Raw genomic sequence first — 19,955 nt, 5'->3', positions numbered from 1 at the left:
AAGACTCTACAAATTCAACCCTAAGTTAATTCTCTCCCCTTCTACCCACCCCACTCCACTACTGCTTGATTAATCATATTTGCTGTCTGTACCCATTCAAGAGCATTCATGTTAAATTGCACAGCTTTTTCACTGGTACTATTTTTAAATGCCTTTAACTATGGAATACCTCAATGATAATACTGAAAAACCATCAGCAAGTGAAATGGGAATCCTGTGCCAGGATATTGTCATAATAACAGGCTGCAGGACTTAATGTGATGCATTAATTGTTATTGTAATGTGAGAATACATAATTATTAATTCTACAGTTTTCTTTGCACAGAGATGGTACAGTCTATTTGTTTTGTGTGACACAAGGCTGGTAGCCTACCATAGGCAGCTGAACTTATAATCAGTAATACGAGGAGGATTGGGGTGGCAGTTTCTGGCCCACTTCAGATTTTATGACAGCTAAAGGTGTCCTCTAATACATTTTGTGCATATAGTTCATGTCTGGAACAGTAACAAGCAGGGTAGGTTACAGTTTTCAGAACAAACCTTTAATGGCAACAGGATTTTATTTGCCTGTTTGGAATTAGCTTCATAACAAAAATCTGATGGTTTGCAATGTAGGACTATTGTCTTGCTTACCTGAAAAGCTTGTCCCAAATTGACCACTATGTATTGCTAAGGTTTTCTTCCTATAATTGAGCTCCAATTATGTGTGCAAATATATGCATTTCCTTTATGATTTCTCATCTGTTGCTTGACCCAAAACTTTGCATGTCTTAATTATATTTTATGATTTCAAACCCCAGGAGACTGCTGAGCCTTCTTGAAAGCTAGGTCAGCAGTTGAGGAGCCTGATGCTTATTAAATTTCCTGGTACATTCTAGAAATGAATTATAAGGTCAGTGCAGTGAAGGATCTGTGTTCTCTTCATGCTTCTGGTAGCTATTCAGCTTGCTGTTAAACTAGAATCTTTTGAATGGAAAACTAAAATAAATCACTGTGGTGACTGCTCACACTCCTATTTAAGGGCTCTGTCCAGTTAAAAGAACAAATAGAGATTGATCTTTGAAAAACTACTTTTGACAGAATACTGCCAGTACTAGTAAAAATAGGTGTCTTGTTCTCTGAGTTTGCAGAATGTCAGTTCTTTTGGGGAAGAAGTTCAAGCTTTTAAATGTAAGAGAGGATGCACATGCACGCTGGAATAGGTAACACTTGGTATCTACAGCTGTGCAAGGAAAAGCAAGGACGTTTCTGTGCATTTTGTGTCATCTGTTTGCCTGGACTGCTGGCCCTTGTTCATTCTCTGAATCACTGCTTTAATTGCACTGTATATTTAATTCCCATTGAATTGGTATGGTTTTGCGGAATTAATTTCTTTCAAATAGAGGAGCTGTTTTTATTCTCAGGGTAGGGGAAAAGAGTTGGTTTTCTTTTTCTTTCTTTAGACTGCTAATAAGTCATTGGTGATTTTCCTCTTTGCTACTTCAAAAGTAAATGAAGCTTTGTAAGAATACATAGAAGTTTCTGAAGACTCATATTTAGATTACAATAATGCCTGCAGATCCCAGCTGAAGTTAAGGCCCTAGAGCATCTCACACAGAATGTCTGTATGAGAGCAGTGTTATGGTAGTCATCTCCCCTGACTGCTTACAATACAGACTTTCAAGTTATCTAGGTTGCTTTGGAGAACTTAAGAAAATGGGGGCAGGGTGTGTGTGGGGGTGTGTGTGTGTGTGTGTGCGTGAACTTGTTCTAAATTGTAAGTTTCTGTTACAGTTTTGGGGCGGGGGAGAACAATGACAAAACATCATCTTCCTTTAGGTGGAAAGTAAAATATTTTCATCTCAATCAGAGGTGTAATGCCTTTGTTTTTTTTACCTCAAAGGTAACACATTTCCAAAGAAGTATAGTACCTTTAATTGACATGAGGATTTAAGTTGTGGAAGCATTATCCATGGTGCATCATGACATGGATTTTGGCCAGGGAGCCAAACCCTAAGAAAAGATTGGGAGCAGAAATAGTTTGATCTACAGATCCCAGGAGGCACAGTGTTGCCATTTTGAATAAATAGTCTCAGTTTTCAGCTGAAATATTTTCATTTTCAGATACTTGTTTCTGTTGGCAAAATACTTTACATTTTGCATGAATAGCAGTCTATTTATACAAGCAGTTTTTTTAATTGCTAATCCTGTTAACTGTTAAAAATTACTTTAGCAGAATTTTACAGCCAACTGTTGTGTGAACTTGTAGGGTTTCTGAGCCCAGACCAAGCTAGTCCTGCCTTCAGGGGAGAAGTTTCTCAACAGTTTTTTTGGTGAATTTACCAGGTTGGTAAGTGGGTGGGTCTGGCTAAGAAGCTGCATTCAGAAATGGGTACATGTGTTGGTTTTTCTAACGTTCTAGGATGTATCCTGTATGATCCTTACTATGGTAAGTAATCCAGTACTTTAGGACAATACTCTCCCTTATCTCAGCATTTCGGTGATGAAATTAAGAGTGCTCAATAGATTGCTGAATTCCTCCTCCTGGAGGAGCTCTCTGCTGTGTAGATGAGTATGCTGTTGATGCACTAGTTAAGAACATGCTTGAACTTTACTCACTCACAGCTGTTTAACAGTGACTATCTCTTCCTTCCCTTTCTTCCCCTCCTGCTTCTCCAGGACTCAGACGGGATCAATCTGTACTACTGGTCTCTGTTTGATGGACACGCTGGGTCAGGGGCAGCTGTGGTTGCCTCCAAACTCCTACAGCACCATATCCTGGAGCAGCTGCAGGAGATTGTAGACATCCTGAGGAACACAGCTGTCCTCCCACCGACCTGCCTGGGAGAGGAGCCTGACAACCCGTCCACCAACAGCAGGACACTGACACGGGCAGCCTCCCTGCGTGGTGGTGTGGGGGCCCCAGGCTCACCCAGCACCCCTCCAACACGCTTCTTCACTGAGAAGAAGATCCCACACGAGTGCCTGGTTATTGGGGCCATAGAAAGTGCATTCAAGGAAATGGTATGTACATCTCAGGGCTCTGAAGTCCTTGTTGCTTACATTAATGAGTTACATGACCTGGAGAAGATGAAGATTTAGAGGGGTTTTCTTTCACTGTTTTTTTCCTTTCAGTACTTTAACACCATCTGAGTGTGGACAGAACTATTTAAGAGCCTCAAGGTTACCAGGTGCATCCCTCTGAGGCAGGAACTGCACCTTAAGTCCCAGGTAGCACTACAGCAACGTTTGTGGATTACTTGTGTTGCCTAAAATCAGGAGAAAACACTTGCCAGGCAAATTTAGTACAGATAAGATATAGAGCAGCTCTTTTAATGAAGGCCTTCTAGCTCTCGGAGTACAAAGGCGCACACTGACATACGGAAATCTTTACACTTTTATGTCCTTTACTAAGTATCATATCTAAAGGGGACGTCCAATCCTAAGACCCTTTTTGCCAGAGTACCGCCCTCAGAACTACCCTACTGGAGTCACTCCAAGGGTCTTGAGCCTCCTCTCTTGTTTTGTCTGCCTTATCTCTTCTTATTCCGATCCAGGTGCACATCCCAACAGAATGTTCTTGCTAAAAATCTATTGCTTTGAAAAGACAGTTAAAAGATGTTTAAACCAAAGCTTTGGGATTGTGACACACAAACTGTGAGAAAGTAATAGTTAAAAGTGAAAGAAGACTACAGCTAGATTAAAATCTACAAAAGGCTAAAAATCTTGCATTCTAAGGCATCACTTGAGTTTTAGAAGCATGATGCTCTTCTCTTTTCCTTTTTATTCTCCCCCTCCTTTTTTAACATAAAGATTACTATTGCCTTACAGTAGCAGATTTCAGCATTGGATGCTGTTATCAGTCTGAGTGTATGGGTATGCACTCACAAAGCCTTGTTGCCCAAGCAGCAGCAAAGGCTCTTGGCATTCGTTGCACCACAGCCCCTTTTTCTCATGTGACATAGAAGGTCACATCAGGGACATGGATGAGGGGCAGCCTCTGTGGTCCAATGACCTGTAGTTCACGTTAGTGTTGGACTGCCTCATAAAGCACAGCAGTGCATGCACAGTGTGTGCAGCTCTTCACTGAGGCAGGTTGGGTATGGGTGAGTGGGGCATGGAATACATTCCTACCACCCACTTGAGTTATGTATGGCATGAACAACTGTGAGGAAATCATGAGGCTGTGGAAACTGAATATCCATCTATTTCCCTGTGAAAGCTGTTTTTTCTATTCTGTAATTGATATAGCTGCTCCACATCTTCCCTCTTCAGTTCTTCATGTTATTCAATATCATTCTTGTCAGGCAGATCAGAGGTTTGGCCCACCAGTGAGTACATGTGGATCAGGTCTGGGGAGATGTGATCTTGTTCTTTTTTCTTTTTTCAAAATTTTGTTGCTGTAGTTTTCAGAAAAGCCCCTTATTTGAAAAGAAGGTTTTTGAACCAATCAGTGTTTCCCAGAGGTTTTATTTGTTGTCTGAAAAGACGTATTCAATCATTGTTTTTCCTGATGTATATGAATTTTGCTCAGTACATGCAATTACAGACTAGAATTGTTGCTACAAGTAGTACTTCACTTTGAATTCTGAATAAGAATTATCTTACTGGATTGTTCTTTCTTCCCAAGAAAGTGCAGGCAAACAGACCCATCAGCTGGGTTTGGACTTATAGCTGGGTTTGTACAGGAGCAGGACTCATAGCCATGGTTTAATCATTGTTCAGTGTGGGGTATGTGAGCAGATTTATGTCCTGTGGCTAGTGGGCTCAGTTTCTGCTAAATGAAAAGAAAGAGGAGGACGCATGAAAATCTGCTGTCAGTATAGCACGCCTTTTCAGAAAGGGAGGACTTGATTGCTCAATCCTTCTTTGTTGAGAAAGGAGAGAGAAGATGACTGTCCCCATCCACTGTGCCCTGATGGGTTCAGAGCATGCTTAAGAGAGGGACACCAATTTCATGCTTCAGCTGGTGTAATTTTCAGGCCAGAAGACTGCCAAGCTCTGAGAGCATGACATGATTTTCTCCTGTTAAATCTGTCTGCAAGTGTAGGAGAAGTGAGAAATGGAGTTTCATGGAACTGGGCAGCAAAGGTAAGAGGGTGTAGAAGGGCTGTTTCAAGCACTCTAACTTTCTTATTAGAGCAGCGTGTGTGTTACCCATCGCTGCTTTCCTGAATGTGTCTGACTGAGCAGGGCTGTTATTGCCCTGCATTATTTTGCATTCACATCTCTGGTATATGCTCACACAGAAGACCATCTCAGCTCATGTTCAGGCACCTGACTACTTGGGAGGGCTTTTGTGGATAGAGTAGGACAAATGCAGAAGCCCTGGATAACTCACTATACTTACAGTGTCTAGGTATTCCTTTTATAGGTTATAGTAATCTATTCTTCCTGTTTCTAAACAGAATATTTTCCTTTCTGTGTCTTTGTTCATATGCTACAGATCCAATACCTTTAATTCCCACTTGCTCTTTGTCAGAGGGCTGAAGTTCATCTGTCTTTGATATACAAATGACTCGGTGTCTACCACAGTGCAATATAATTTCAGCATTAAGTTTTGCTTTAAAAGGAAATGTTATAAAAATGGTCAGACTAAGAAAAGCAATAAGTAATTACACCTACTTTAAGCTCTTGGGGGAGACTTGCATTTATAATTGGTTTAGGCAAAAGAGTATTTTCTTTCATCTATGTAAGGGAGCAGTTCATAAGATCAACACTCCTGTGTCTCATCTGTACTTGCAATGATTGATCTTTCTCTGCCTAATTTACTGCCAGCTTATACTCCTGGTAGTCTTTGCATGAAGAGTTTGGGCCTCTTTGACAGCACATTGTTTAATCAGCCCTGTTTTGTACTGGAACATCATGGATGTCGAGTTAGGTCAGTGCAGTGGAGATGTGCATAATGAACAAGGGTTTTGTGTTCAGCAGAGTGTATCATTTTACTTGCTGAAAGCTTATCTTTCCTGGAGCAAGGCAAACTTCTTGGTTGTGTTTCTTGAAACACCCATTGCTGCAAAGGAGTCCTATGAAGCTGATGAAAATGATGGGTAGATACAGATACTCTTTTTTTAAACAGTCCAACATGACAGGTTTATCTAAGGATGGTTTTGTCCCCTTTTCCTGGGAGCATTTAGCATACCATTATTTTTTTTCCCCCACTTCCTCTTGAATTCTAGTTAAGCTCTCCCTGTTTTTGCCTCAAGTCTCAAATAAAATGCAATTCATGCCTTTAAGAGACTTGAAAAAATTATTTGTTTCTTTATTTGGACAGTTCTTGTCTGACAGCTACCTGCAGTAAAACACTGTGGAAAGTTGTCACAGACTAAGTTATTGCCTTAAACATTTAACAATTAAGCTGTCTCCATTTTGAAGTACTTCTAAATGGTGTTCTCTGTGTTGGAACTGGGATTATCAAGTTTAATGCCGTGTTTTCAGGTAATTTACTGTACTGTTTAAAAACCAGTAAATGCTCAGTTGTCAGTATCTCAGTTGTTCCTGTTAAAAGGAGATAAAGAAGCTCAAGTTCTGAAGGTGCCATAAGTCAAATCCTCTGATTTTCATCTCTTGAGTTTTAAGATGTGCATTTATAGATTCAGTTCAAAAGAGCCAGGAGGGATGCTTCCAACTGCTGATCTGTATTGGTTAGAAACACCAACTTTAGTCCTTTAACCTTATATACATGGGTGTGATATTGTATGTATTTTAAAGAAATGTTAAGAGGAGAGAGCACCTATTCCACACCAAACCCCATTTAATTTTAAATGGGAAAAAATGGCACAGAATATTCTGTATGATTTATTGAAAGGTATACATTTGCATACATTGTATCATGATTTTCTTCTTTATTGAATTTTTTTTGACTTAGGTGAAATCTAGACAGGTGCTTTTGCTAGATTGGTGCCATTTTAATTAATTGAAAAGTCTTGAGACAGCAGCTTGTGTTGTACAGTTTTCTTTTGAAAAGCTTCATCTCATTATATAGCCAATAGAAGTGAGGAAGGAGGGTTTAAACAGAATTACAGGCATCTGATGCCTTTTTGATAAAGGTAAAACAGACAAAGGAGTTAATTTTATGTTTATGCCTTCTGAAATAAAAAAAAAAAAGGCAGGTACCTGATACTGTGTATATAGGCAAAAAAGCTACTTTCTGTCATAGCAAGATTGAGATCCTTGATGAAAGGACCCTGCTCTGAGGATACTTAGATGAAAAGAGCGTGGGAAGAGTCAGGCAAGCAGATTGAAGGAGGTGATCCTCCTCCTCTACTCAGCCCTAATGAGGCTGAGTCTGGAGTGCTGTGCCCAGTTCTGGGCTCCTCAGTACAGGAAAGACAAGGAACTACTGCTGAGAGTCCAGTGGAGGATCACAAAGATGATTAAGGGACTGGAGCATGTCTGTTAGGACGAACAGTTGGGAGAGCTGGGTCTGTTTAGTCTTAACGAAGACAGAGGAGACCTCATTAATGCGTATAAATATCTCAAGGTGCCAGGAGTGGTGTCTTTTCTGTGGTGCCCAGTGACAGGATGAGAAGCAGTGGCCATAAACTAAAACTCAAGAAGTGTAACCTCAGCATGAGGAAGAACTTTACATGATGGAACAGGCTGCCCAGGGAGGTCGTGGAGTCTCCCTCTCTGGAGACATTCAAAACCTACCTGGGTGCATTTCAGTGTAACCCGCTCTAGGTGATCCTGCCTTGGCAGGGAGGTTGGAATAGATGATGTCCAGAGGCCCCTTCCAAACCCTAATAATCCTGTGATTCGGTGAAGATCAGTTATTTTAGTTGTTGCTGTATCCAGGTCCTGCATATCCGAACGTGGCCGGAGCCGGCCCGCACTGCGGTGCCGCCGCCCCCGCGGTGCTCCCTCAGTGTGCCCTGGGCGCGCTCATTCCCGCCTGGCTCGGCCGCCCGCGGGCAGCTCCCGGCGCGGGGCGGGGCGGGCGGGAGGAGGAGCCGCGGCCCCGCAGTGGAGCCTCCGCCAGGGGGCAGGAGCCGCCCGTCCCGGGGCCCGCAGCCTCCCGCACGGTGCGGGGGTGGCGGCACCGCGGTGCTTGTTCGGGGGAGCTGGTGCATCCGCTGTGCAAGCCCTGCGCCCTCTCCAGGGAGCCCGGCTCCGGGCCTTGGCCTGTCCCGGGGCTTACTCGGTGCCGAAAGCCGCCGTGCCTGCCCTCACCTGCTCGGCGCGTCACCGTGTACTCTGCAGCTGTGCTCCATCCTCCTGCATCCCACATCCCGCATCCCACACCCAGGGAAGTGGGACCAGACCTGAGTCAACCCTTGTGGGAACCCCACGCCTGCCACCCGATACAGCACACAGCCTGGCACGGAGGGCAGAGCTCAGACTAAATTATCTGTTTCCTTGGCAAAAACTTGCTCTGAATTTTTTTTCCATCTGGAAAATGAGGAAACTTTGTATACACTCTGTCTAGAATGAGACCCTTTACACTTGTAAAGACTGCAGAGGCATTTTGGGGTTCTTACCTCTGTTTGTGCTTCTCTACTTTCCCAGCACCACTGTTATAAAGTATTTCATTGAAAGCCAATGTCTCTGCATCAGAATAAGTGGGTGGCATTGGTGGGCTTTATTTTGTTTTGCTTTGTTTTTTCCCCCTCAAATCTTGTTGAGCTGTAGGAAGGCCTTCCGCTCTTTCCCTGCCCCTGAAAAAGATAATATCAAGCAAAGTATGTAATATCAAATTAAACATGGCACTGAATGTACTCTGACAAGTCATGGTAGAAAATTCGAGTTCTGAACAAGAACTAGATGCAAGAGCCCAGGAACAGAAATTATTTGAGAAAAACTAGATCTGTGTACTGGATTAAGTCAAGGAAATTCTGGTAATGAGACCCTAATGGTTATCCATCTTTTCTCCTATAATAGATGCTTCTGAATTCTACTTATTGAAAGAAACAAATTTTAATTCAGGCATTCCAGCACTTCAAAGTGTATGTGTGACAGAGCTGTAACCAGGTGAGGTATTGCATATTGTTTGGAGGTCTCAGGGGATACTCTGAACTGTGGAGGTGAAGGTTTCTTAAAATTCCTGCCAGTGCCTGGAAAATCCACTGTAGTATTTGTAAGTTTAAATTATTTTGATGGTTAGAAATATCTGCCTTCCTTGAACTCTCCAGCTTAATTAAAAAATATAGAGAAACCAGGGAGGAAAATCAGCTTCTCTATGGCAAGATTAGATAAAGAGGCATTTGTAACAGGCCCATGTCTCTGACTAAAGGTTTTGTGAGATTTGATTTTTAGCTTGGAGGTGTTTTCCTCCTGGTTCTCCCCCTCCCTTCCCCCGCCCTCTCCCCTCCAAAATAAGAAGTGCAGAGTGTTCAGAGGCAGCAGTGGAACCTGTGTCTCTGTATCTCTGCGGCAGCCGCATGCAGTTCCCATGCGGAGCAGAGGATGGCCTGCAAGGACAGCGCCTCAGCACTGTGTTCGTGGCAGAAATGGGATGTGCGTACACCAGCCAGCAAGGAATCACGTTATTTGTGACAGACACCTCCACCCACCCACACAGGACAGTGGCTGAGCACTGCTGAACATCCCCACTGCCTAGGTCACCTCCCTCCCCTGAAATTTGTAGGAAACAAAGCATTGGACAGTGACTCCTCCCAACCCTGCAGATTTTCTGATCAAATTGCTGCTGTCATGGTTTGCATTTCTTGTAGTGCTTTTCTTCAGATAAATTTAGCTCTAAAATAAAGCTCTAAATTCCATACCCCAAGGTGTGGACAATTTGAGCTGTTTGTTGCTCTGTGCAAATACAATAATGGCTGAAGTATAGCTCTGTGTGTATGCACACATACAGAGGAGAAAATATAATAAAACCCACAAAAAAGCAGGCAGGGTTTAGCTGGAAAAAAATCTTCCAATACTTGTGATAGTGATGTTAAATAATCCTCCCTGTTCAAATCCAATATTACTAGGACAGACCAGCTTGAAATTGTGCTTGATTCTGGACACAGGAGAGGAGGGTAATTTGTAACGTATTGTGTTATTACCCCAAACTAAACTAAGAGTCATCAGAATTAATTCATTGGTGTACAATTTTTGTTTAAAATGTATGGATGATTAGAAAGTAGCTCATTTACTTATGTCCTTTATGTTCCCCAAGCTTTCTTGGGGCACATACAAATGTATATATTTATAAAACATATTTATGTGTTTTTTCATTCCAGGACTGGATTGACTGTTGGTGACAAATGTGATTTGTGTTCTCCAATTCTGTTAAGCAGGAGGGCATTTTTATATGTAATACTTCTTGTACTCAGAATCAGTTTAGTATCCACTCATTCCCTATGGAATGGGTAACCTAGTGGCATGCCTGTCTCTTGCTGCTGGTTCTAAAGGTATATACTCCACAATTCTAGCATTCCTTTAAGGGAGCAGGTAGTTATTCATGTCATGGCTAGATCTCATTAATTATTTGCTGTCTATGTAAAGCACTCTCCAATTATACCACCAGGTACCTGTTGTTAAGCTACATTTATCTTTGCCTTCATTGTGCTTTTGCCATAGCAAATTCTCTTGCATCCCTGAGAGTTGCTATTTGTTCCTTAGTACCTAATGTTTTACAGTCTCCTGACCTGATTTTTCCCAAACATCCTTGTATCACAAATAATAGGTCCTCAACTTTCTGTTCTTCTCCCAGACCATGTGGCCACAGTTGCAAGAAAAGAAAGCTACTGGGACATACCATTTAAGAAAGACTTATTGTATATTCCTTTTTTTAGGGGAGTCTTCATTTTCTCAAACATTAATTGCAATGTGTCTTTATAAATCTTGTTCTCTTTTCCCACAGGATTTGCAAATAGAACGAGAGAGGACTGTGTATAATATTTCTGGTGGCTGCACAGCCCTTGTGGTGGTGTATTTATTGGGGAAGCTGTATGTGGCAAACGCTGGTGATAGCAGGTAAGTGTGGTGTCTTCCCAACTAGTCCTTCACCCCAGACTCCTGAGGTCTGGTGTTACCATTGCAAACAATTTCACAAGAGGATTCTGTTACTTGGCTGAACACTTAACAGTTCTCCCAGAAATGAATGCATATGCCAGTGATAGAGTTGGTATCTTGTCAAGTGGTGGTTGCAGCCAGGGAATTTGACAACACTCCTGGTCCTGCAGCAGTTTCTGAATGACTTGAGGGTTGCAGAGAAGTAGAAAGATGCTAAAAAGCCATTGAAAAGAGTTGTTGGGTCTGTAGTAGAATTGTGTGTTGAACTCTGACAAGATGTCTGCATCTGGAACAGCTATGATGGGGCTGCATTTGTTCATTAGGAAGTTCTGTGGCTCTTGTTGCCAGGCTCAGTCTTTCTGGGCCACTTGGCTCTCAGATTTTCATATAGATGAAGGTAGTGATCTGTAAGCAAATAACTGCTACTCTTGTAATGGGGGAGGAGGAGAGGGAGACAGACTGTCACAGTTCAGGTTTTTTGTTTTGTGGTATTCTGGCTCATGTACTTGTCCGTGTCTCAGAACTGAATGGTGTTGTTCATGAGCTCTTGCTTTGTTATATTTTGAAGTTGGATGCCTGAAGACTCACAACAAGAAGCTTTTTCTTTGTCTTATGATGTTGTTAAAGGTAGGAGCATACTGGAAGTCTCTGACTTCATTCTTTTCCCCTCACTCACTCTCTGCCCATACTACCATCAGAGAGAGATAATGAGGCTCTTCTTGAAAGACTTCAGATCTTCATGTTTCTTTTGGCAGCACACTGCATGAACAGGACAGGGAGAATACTTCCCCATGGGATACAAACTGCTATTGTATTCTGTTCACTAACAGCTGAATAATTAAAGTCTGCAAAGGTACTGAACCACGTTTTCTTTAGGTGAAGACTGCTATGTTTATGCATTTGTGTTTAAGGATTGTGCACACACAGTTCATATTAGTAGCCTATACATCCATGTACTTGCAGAGACAATACTCAAGAGCAAAGAGTTTTGTAGTTCAAACATAACATTTTTATTGCTTCTCCCTGCTTTAAAATGTGTAGGAAATCAGATAAATACTTTGGGCATAAAATTCCTATTCTTTTTAATTTGGTGATTGTTTTTTAAGAGGCTAAATTTGCTGCATATGTTGAAAGTAGTTTACTCATTTCCTCTTGTCGAGTGACATATTGGAATCTCCTTTTTGCATCAAATTGTCAAGTGATTCCTGACATGGTAGCTGCAAACGTGTTTGAGGTGATAACCCATGCAGTCATCAGAACCACTAACTGCATTATATTCTATCTCTCCTGCCATTAAATTAGAAATTTTCATGTTTGCTTGTGCTATTGCACTTGAAGTACTATTTAATCTCTTCCTTCAAGCTGGCTAATTTGCTTTATTGTCTCTTAAAAGTGTACTGTGCAAAACTGGCCATGCAGGACTTACTTCTCAGTAGCTAATATCTTTGTTCATGAATGACAGGGACTGGCTGCTTCCAGTTCCTCCAGGATTCTTCCTGTGCTCCCCAAGGGCAGCCTCAGCTCCTCTGTAGCCTCTGATACCCAAGGGAAAGAAACTCCTGTTGACGGTGATCTGGAGTTGATACCAGTGCATTGGCACAGCTGTAGTTAAAGACACTAAATCTTCAAGAAGCTTTGAATGTTCATTAAGTCCATCCAAAGCATCTCTTCAGGAAAAGAGCAGGAATCAGAAAGGAAGCCATCAGCAAGGCTGGGTGTTGTTTGAACTAGGATTCAAATTTTTGTACTCATTCCTCACATATTGTAGATAATAGAGTCCCTCTAGATCCAAAATAGTTTGGTTTTGCACTTTCCAAATGGACCTCACATAAAACTTTTCTCATGCTGAGGAGAATTATCCCAAAATCTTTCATTTTCAAATAAGTCCATTCCTCGATTTTCCTAGGTCAAAACAAAATAAGAGCTTTAAAGTGTAGAAGATCAGTTAGACTGGCTCTCACTCCCACAAAATCCTCACTTACCCTCTTTCAGGGAAAAAAGCAGCTATTGCAAAACATCCAAGTTGCTGTCATGACTAAAAGGACATTTTAGGACTAGAAAAGCAGCTCTGAGATTGTCTGCCAATTGCCAGGGTGCACAGTGCATTCATGTATTTTGAAGAGCCAGTTATGTAGTCAAGAAGTTTTATTTGTGTTAGTTGGAAAAATATGTTCCTTTTTGCTGTCTCATGCCTTGTGTGGTCAGCTGTGTGGTTTGTACAGATACAGGGAAGGGCAGTGAGAAATACAATAAGGAAACTACTTAAAGAAATGTTTTGCTGCTCTTGAGAAGAAAGGTTGGTTTGTTTTTTCACTCAAACAGGGGACTTCTGCTTGTTGCTGTTGAAACTAGATGCCAAAACCCTTAGTACTTTAGTTTCTTTGAGCTTACCTTATTTGTGCCTCTCCCCTCTCCTCATTCTTCTTCTTTCCTCTCCACCACACTACTAGAAAAGGCTTGTAAATAAATCGAGTTGCACTTCTCACAAATAGGAGTGTGTGGCAAGGGTGGGAAATAAACATTTTGGGTTCATGCAAATCTTATTTGTACTGCCTCTCCCCAGAAGAAGGTTAGGTCTTTTAATTTCAGGCAACTTCAAAACAGCAGAAACTTTAAAGGTAGGTTTTGAACAGCTGCTTCTGTCCGAAGACCAAGGAATGTGCAACAAACTGTACTATCACAATGAGACTAAGGAAATGTTAAGTGTGAGACTTGAATAATAATAATGTACTGTTTGGTGCCAGCTATACCTCAGACTTATGTCTGTGGTATTCAGTTTATCCACCAAAGCTTCTCAAATCTAATCATTTCATGCCATATACCCTGGCAGTGTTGTATAGCAGCTGTCCTTTTGTAGTTGATGTGTAATTACATCATGAAAAGACTTTAATTACCATATTACTAAATTACCAGCCAGCAATCCTTTTAGGTTCAGCCCTAGCTCACTTCTGTATGGACTATTAGGCTTCTCCAAGCTGAACACTTTTGGTTGGTGTAAAAGGGAGAAAAAATTGTGCTAATTGTAGGTTTTGTTATGAACTATTATTGAGCCTGATGTTATGGCATCACTAATGTCAATGATATAATTAAACTTCTGCTAATGATGCAATCACAGTTCTGTAATAATTATACGTTAACTGCACATGATACCAGAACCTTACTAAAAATGAGGTGATGTATTGAAAGCCTGATAAAAACAACTTGGAAGGAGCAGCTTTCATTCTCTAATGGCTTGTCTGATCATTCTTTGACTCTGCCATAAATATACCTACTTGTATGGTCAAAATTCATAACTGAATATCAGCCAAAGCTTTTTCTAATGTTTCTTTCTCTCTCTTCTTTTCAGTGATTACCATTGTCCATGCAAGGTTTTCTGGTTAGAGACTGATAGTAGTACAGCCAGCTATCCAATATAGAGTGCTTTTCTGGTCAGCATTGAGGTGCTGTGTTTTTCTTACCAGTCTGAATTACATATGGAAACTATGGAAGCTATGGAAACTAGGCCAGGCTATTGGAATAGCTGCTTTTTTAAAATATGGAATAGTAAATCTTCTCTGGTCATTGTTTCAAATAATATTGTTCAATTTTATATTACCGAAGTGACTTTGACTTCTAAACTGCTGTAACACGCCTTGTTAATCTCAGTTCTTTTTAGTTTTATGCTCCTTATTAGGATGTTGTTTTATAGCTAGTGATGAAGCAGTAGTAAAATAGAGACCTAATGGTTTACTGATTACTGCCCAATTATTGTATAGCCTCATGCAACACAACATTTGCCCAATATCACTACAATGACAGTTAATATGATCATATTGCATTACAGTCTTTGGCATGAGTGTTGTTCTGGCATTTGTGTTGTCTGGCTAAGGAGCTGCTCGGAGACTGCAGGCACTTCCATTTTGTGCTGTGCTTGGAGCCATGTAGTGTATCTGTGCTTTTATCATTATAAAAGAAGCAGAACACTGCAAGCTGGTTTGACTTTTCCATGCGCCCTGAAACACTCACTAAATCTGCAAATGGGTTCTGGCCTTTTTTGATTTATTGGCAGAACATGGCATCAAAGCAAAGAGCCTGATGTTCCGAAGGCTTTACAGACTTGCAAGGTCACTGAATTTTTTGCTTAGCTTCATCAGCTCTCTTTTTGTCATCTTTTTACCTCCTTTCTTTTGCTCCCCTGCTTATGTTTTCAGGGCATATTCACACTCTACTTGAACATACATCCTCATGTCCAAAATAGATTTTTCTGTTTGCAGTTTGGTCTTATTAAAGGATAGGAGCTCGTTGAGTGACTGTTTTTATGGTGCTTCCATGTGGATGCAGGTAAAGTAACTTCATTGGTACTTCAAGAGCCTAGGTGTGGGAGAGTGTGTTTATAACACAGTCTTCTCCCAGTGTAATTAATGAAATAGTGAAATGAAAATTGAATTTGTTTACCATTTCAGTCCTTTCTGGATTTGCTACTTGTGTTGAAACTCACTACATTTGTGCATCCTCTTTGTCGTGGTACTTGTCAGCTACCTCTCTCATGCTTGGTTCTCATAGTAGGAAGTCAAATTTGGGGCATTAATTTGCTTTTATGAAGTAAATGAGAGGGGCATGGAAACAGCCACGTATCTGCTGACTGGCACTGCAGCTTAAATAGAATTTCTGAGAAGTAAGAATTGATGAATCTGACCCATATTTGTGGTTTATGTTATCTGACCTCTTCCTCAAGGCACTCCAACAGGGTTGTTTTTGCCAGAAGCGATAACACTGTGTAAGGATGGAAACTAAAAAGTGAAAATATTGCTATTGTAGAACTAGTTTATTTTAGTCTTTGGTTTACTGTCTTTCTAGAAAGCTTTAATTTTCTGTTTTTTGTTAACTACCCATTTTCTAATCTAAACAGTGTGTATTTTCCCTGTTTTCCTTGAGTGGTCTGCCTACGCTTTCTTTCTTACACCTGTGTCTGCATAAACAACAATAACTGCTTAATACTAGAGACTTAAAGTTCTAGAGGAAAGGCTAACTCAGTTACTAAACTTCTCGAGTCTGCAGTTCTTTTTCTGTCTTCTCCTAAAGATGGGACAAAGAAAGTTACAAATCTCAGGGCCTTTTCACCTTGGGACCATGCAATCAGTAGTGACTCTTCTTCATCCTCTGAAGTTCTCATTCCTCCAAATTCTTGAAGGATGCCTTCCAGGAGGTGAGAGCAACACTCATGTATTTTGACCAATCTATGTACACATCCCCTTTTCAGCTTAATATTAATTCTGACAGAATCACTTGAAAATAAATGTTTGATCATTTCAGGGCAACAGATAACTGAAATCTCGTTTGCTCACAAGTCTGTGTAGTGGGGAGAGACTTAATTCAAGGCAAAGCAAGTCTCTCTAGCACACATTCTCCTTCACTGGCTGCAGTTTGGTAGGTAGAGAATTCTGCCAAAAATGTTGGAAAAGATCATGGCATCTTAGTCATATTCAGGAGACGTGGCCAAGTCTCGTCTCTTTGTTCCCCATCTCTTTTTCTTACAAGCATGACTTGCAGGCCTGCAGAAAGCACTTCTCCTCTTCTCCTACCTGGCCAGAGCACAGGATTCATAGGAATAGCAGCAACCTCAGATACTGCAGGACTTTATGCTGGGTAAAGCTTTCGGAGGCATTTCAAGAAATACTTAAGGCGAGACGTGAAAAAAAGGTGTTGGGTCAGAAATAAGTCATTGCACTCGAAGTGCAGTGATGAGAAAGAGCGTTTTCTACCCTGGAACTTGGATGACAAGTTCCAGGGTACTGGCATGTCATATCCAGCACTGACTCAACAGAAATTATTACTTTGGTTGTAAATGTTTTTAGGCTTTTGAAGACAAAACAAATGTTCTACCTCTTTTCCAAACTCTTGCTTTTCCTGGGAGACTGTATGCCCTAGCCATGTCATGGCAATTAGCAGGTATTGAAGCCACTGTAAACATTTTTGGTGAGGGGTACATTTGGTACATTCAGTTAAATTTTTGGTCCTAACCACACAGACATCATTTTATGTTCCAGATTACAAGGAAGGAGAGGAATTTTGGCTATTCAAGTAATATCAGTAAACTGAAGTCTGCTGCGATCCCCACTATGTTGAAAAGCTTTTCATGTCCCCTGAATTCTGTGAGCTTGACAGACTGTTCAGCCTCAGCAGTAGCTATCCAATGAAACTTGAGCCCTACTCCTGGGGCATTCAGAAAGGGCTTGCCTTGTCACTTCTCTCTGGGTGAATAAAGCAGGTCTTGGGTAAAAATTCGTCAGCGCAGAGTGAGCAGAGACTGACACTTTCAATCTACTTTTACATGTTGGTCCAGCTTGCTCCAACATCCTGCAACTTTTACTGAGTTAAGTAGAAAAGCTGAGATCACAGTAGATATGAGTTTAAGTGCTGAAAGTCATTCCTTCTTTCTCAATGGCAAGACAGTGAAGAGCAAAAATCCCTGCTTCTTTCATCTTACATGGTCAGCCATATCCCAGCCATATAACTGACAAAAATAAACACTGACTTGCACAGCAATGCCTTCATCCACTAAGCCCAGGTTTAGTTGCCATAGTAACTCATCCTGGAGATGAATGTGATATCCTGGACAGCAGGGAAAAAGACTTTGATTCCACAGATACCAGTCCTGAAGCTCAGAGCTGGCCACAGAGACATGACTGCACTTCTTTGTTTTCCTGGCATGGCCTGAGTAATTGGTGGCATGTTGTTCAGCCATGGTACAGAAACGTGGTGATCTATCACCATTGCAACCCTGGCCTTAGCTGTATTCAAACAAAGAACACACTGAAATCATCATGGCCAAAATGAATCCTGTGAGAGCAGTAAATCTCCAGCCTAAGGATACTGGAACCAACAGTGAGCAGTTTTCATGTGCTAGTAGTGTCACTGTAAACTGGCTTGTAATAGCTTCCTAGCTGCCAGCTGAAGCCCTTTCTGAAACATCGGTGTGTTCAGATGTAAACCAACAGATTACAAATTACAGAGCAGTTTGGTTTAGTTCATTCACTTTTGGTTTAGTACTACTGGAACTAGAGTAGACGATACTTCAAGTGTATAGGTAAACCTAAAAAGTCCCTACTGGTTCAATAGCAGAAGTTACTTTCTGGATTAAACAAATAAGAACATTGCATATAGATAACCAGTGCCTTCCCATTAGTGATGGGGTAGACATACCAAAAAATGTATAATTAGCCCTAATATAAAACACTGTTAATAAAGCCAATTGCTAATAATAACTTCATACTTAGATTTCATCAGACAAAAAAGACACTTGAGGACCTAAACTAGAGCAGTGAATTCATGGGAAGGTCCCATGGGAATGGAGCTACTGCCCACCAAAAAGGCATTGATAACTAGAAGAGTACAGCTTCAGGGGTCAAAAATGAGGAAGTGATGCGGCTTCTCCAAGCTCTCTCACGTGCAAACTCATCTTTTAATTTAGAACTGTAGAGTGAGAAGTGATACAGAAACAACTGAAGTAATTTAGCTACGTTGTTGGTGACTACCAAGTGCTTCTCACGGTTAGATGCAATATATAAGGCAGAGGGAGGCTGCCAGAAGTAGAAAATCCTTTTAACTGCTGCTTACTAAGTAGTTAGTGAATACATGGGAACGCAATATGACATCAGTTATAAAATTTCAGATTTTTATTATTTTTGGTGGCAGTAAGGAAGATGCTGGCTGGCTTAGGTGCTAGTGTAGATGGAGAAGTAAGCCTTTCCATGGAAATCTATGAAAATTATTTTGCTTAGAGAAATAGCTTCTGCTTGCTGAGTTGTGGTCCTTTATTAAAAATAATACAATAATGATACAATTCACCAAAATAGTGGCTTTTGAGTATTTCAGCAGCCTCATTGTCCCCAGAGGCTTTCTCTAAAGGAACCACGAAACAAGCATTTAAACATGAATGAGTTGGATAACTGAAAACACTGTAAAGCTCTACATGTGTGTGCAGAGGAACAGCTCATGTGTTTGTAGGTAGCCTGCCTCTGAAAGACAACTTCCAGAGGTTTTTGCAGGGACTGAATTTCCTCATTTCTTTGCCTGGTCCTTCTCAAAGGCAGGAGGAGGTTCTCATGTTGCCACAGGAGAGATGTAGCATGCTTTACTCCATGCTGGTGCCAAGACACGAAGAAAGGACCTTAAATGAAGTACATGGAAATACCCAGTCAGCGTCCTGCTGGAGCAGGGGCTGCACTTGGCGGTTGTGCTGCTGAGATATTAACTCTTGGAGCAGCTAGGGTGGGTGGCAGCTTGCAAAAAACCTTAGCAGAAGTTTGGGAGGGATCTTCATTGTTCCGGCAGGAAATGCCAAAGCACACTCCTGTAGGAAATTGCTTTTGCAATACTTCACCAAGGCAAGTTCTCACACCTTTTATTGGCTTGAGGGAGCTGAAGTTCCTGCAAGTGATGAATGAAAGTGTCTGAGCAGCCTCCTTTAACCACAGCATAACACGAAACTGTATTGTCACAGGAAGAGTCACAAGCAGGGTGACTGTGCTCCCTCGCAACATTGGCTTTGTTTGGCTGAAAGAAAAATCATGCAGTTTTTCTCTTCTGTCAGAATATTTCTGTGAACAGCCTCATGTTTGCACTGAAAAATACAAAGAAATCAGGGTGGCAGGACTATTGAGTGGCGGGAAATGGAAAATGAGGACAAAAGGCGATTTTCATTGGCTCTACTCCTTCCCTGGTTTGTTACTTGTTTCCTTCTTGATAATGATGATGAGTAGGACTTGGGCCATTATCTTGGGTATTATGAGTGGGAGGCAGCCGGGGGGGTGTCCATTGGTTTGCTGGGGGCTGCTGCTTTCACCTGAGTTTTATGGAGATGCATATGTCATTGCTGGGACCTATTTTAATGGCAGCTAGATGTTATATAATGGTTTGTTTCACTATCCTTAGCCTGCCTTAATTCATAAAATTAAGGAAATAATTTAAAGGCTTTGCACTGTAGTTCAAGGATTACTGCCAGTGCAGTGAGGTGTATTTTCACCTGGTTTCGAAAGAAA

At 41.3% G+C, this 19,955-nt stretch overlaps 1 protein-coding gene across 1 annotated transcript in view; it reads left to right on the top strand.

Moving 5' to 3' along the window:
- Positions 1 to 19,955, top strand: part of PPM1H (protein phosphatase, Mg2+/Mn2+ dependent 1H) — a 130,554-nt gene that overhangs the window by 64,370 nt on the left and 46,229 nt on the right. Inside the window, exons 3-4 of the mRNA XM_050323813.1 lie at positions 2,659 to 3,003; positions 10,784 to 10,896. Coding sequence (XP_050179770.1) covers positions 2,659 to 3,003; positions 10,784 to 10,896 — 458 coding nt within the window. The remainder of the gene's footprint in view (positions 1 to 2,658; positions 3,004 to 10,783; positions 10,897 to 19,955) is intronic.

Source organism: Myiozetetes cayanensis, unplaced genomic scaffold (assembly GCF_022539395.1).
Source record: "Myiozetetes cayanensis isolate MyiCay16 unplaced genomic scaffold, myiCay2020 scf3, whole genome shotgun sequence".
NCBI classification, from domain to species: Eukaryota; Metazoa; Chordata; class Aves; order Passeriformes; family Tyrannidae; genus Myiozetetes; species Myiozetetes cayanensis.
This window is presented reverse-complemented; position numbering and strand designations above follow the sequence as displayed.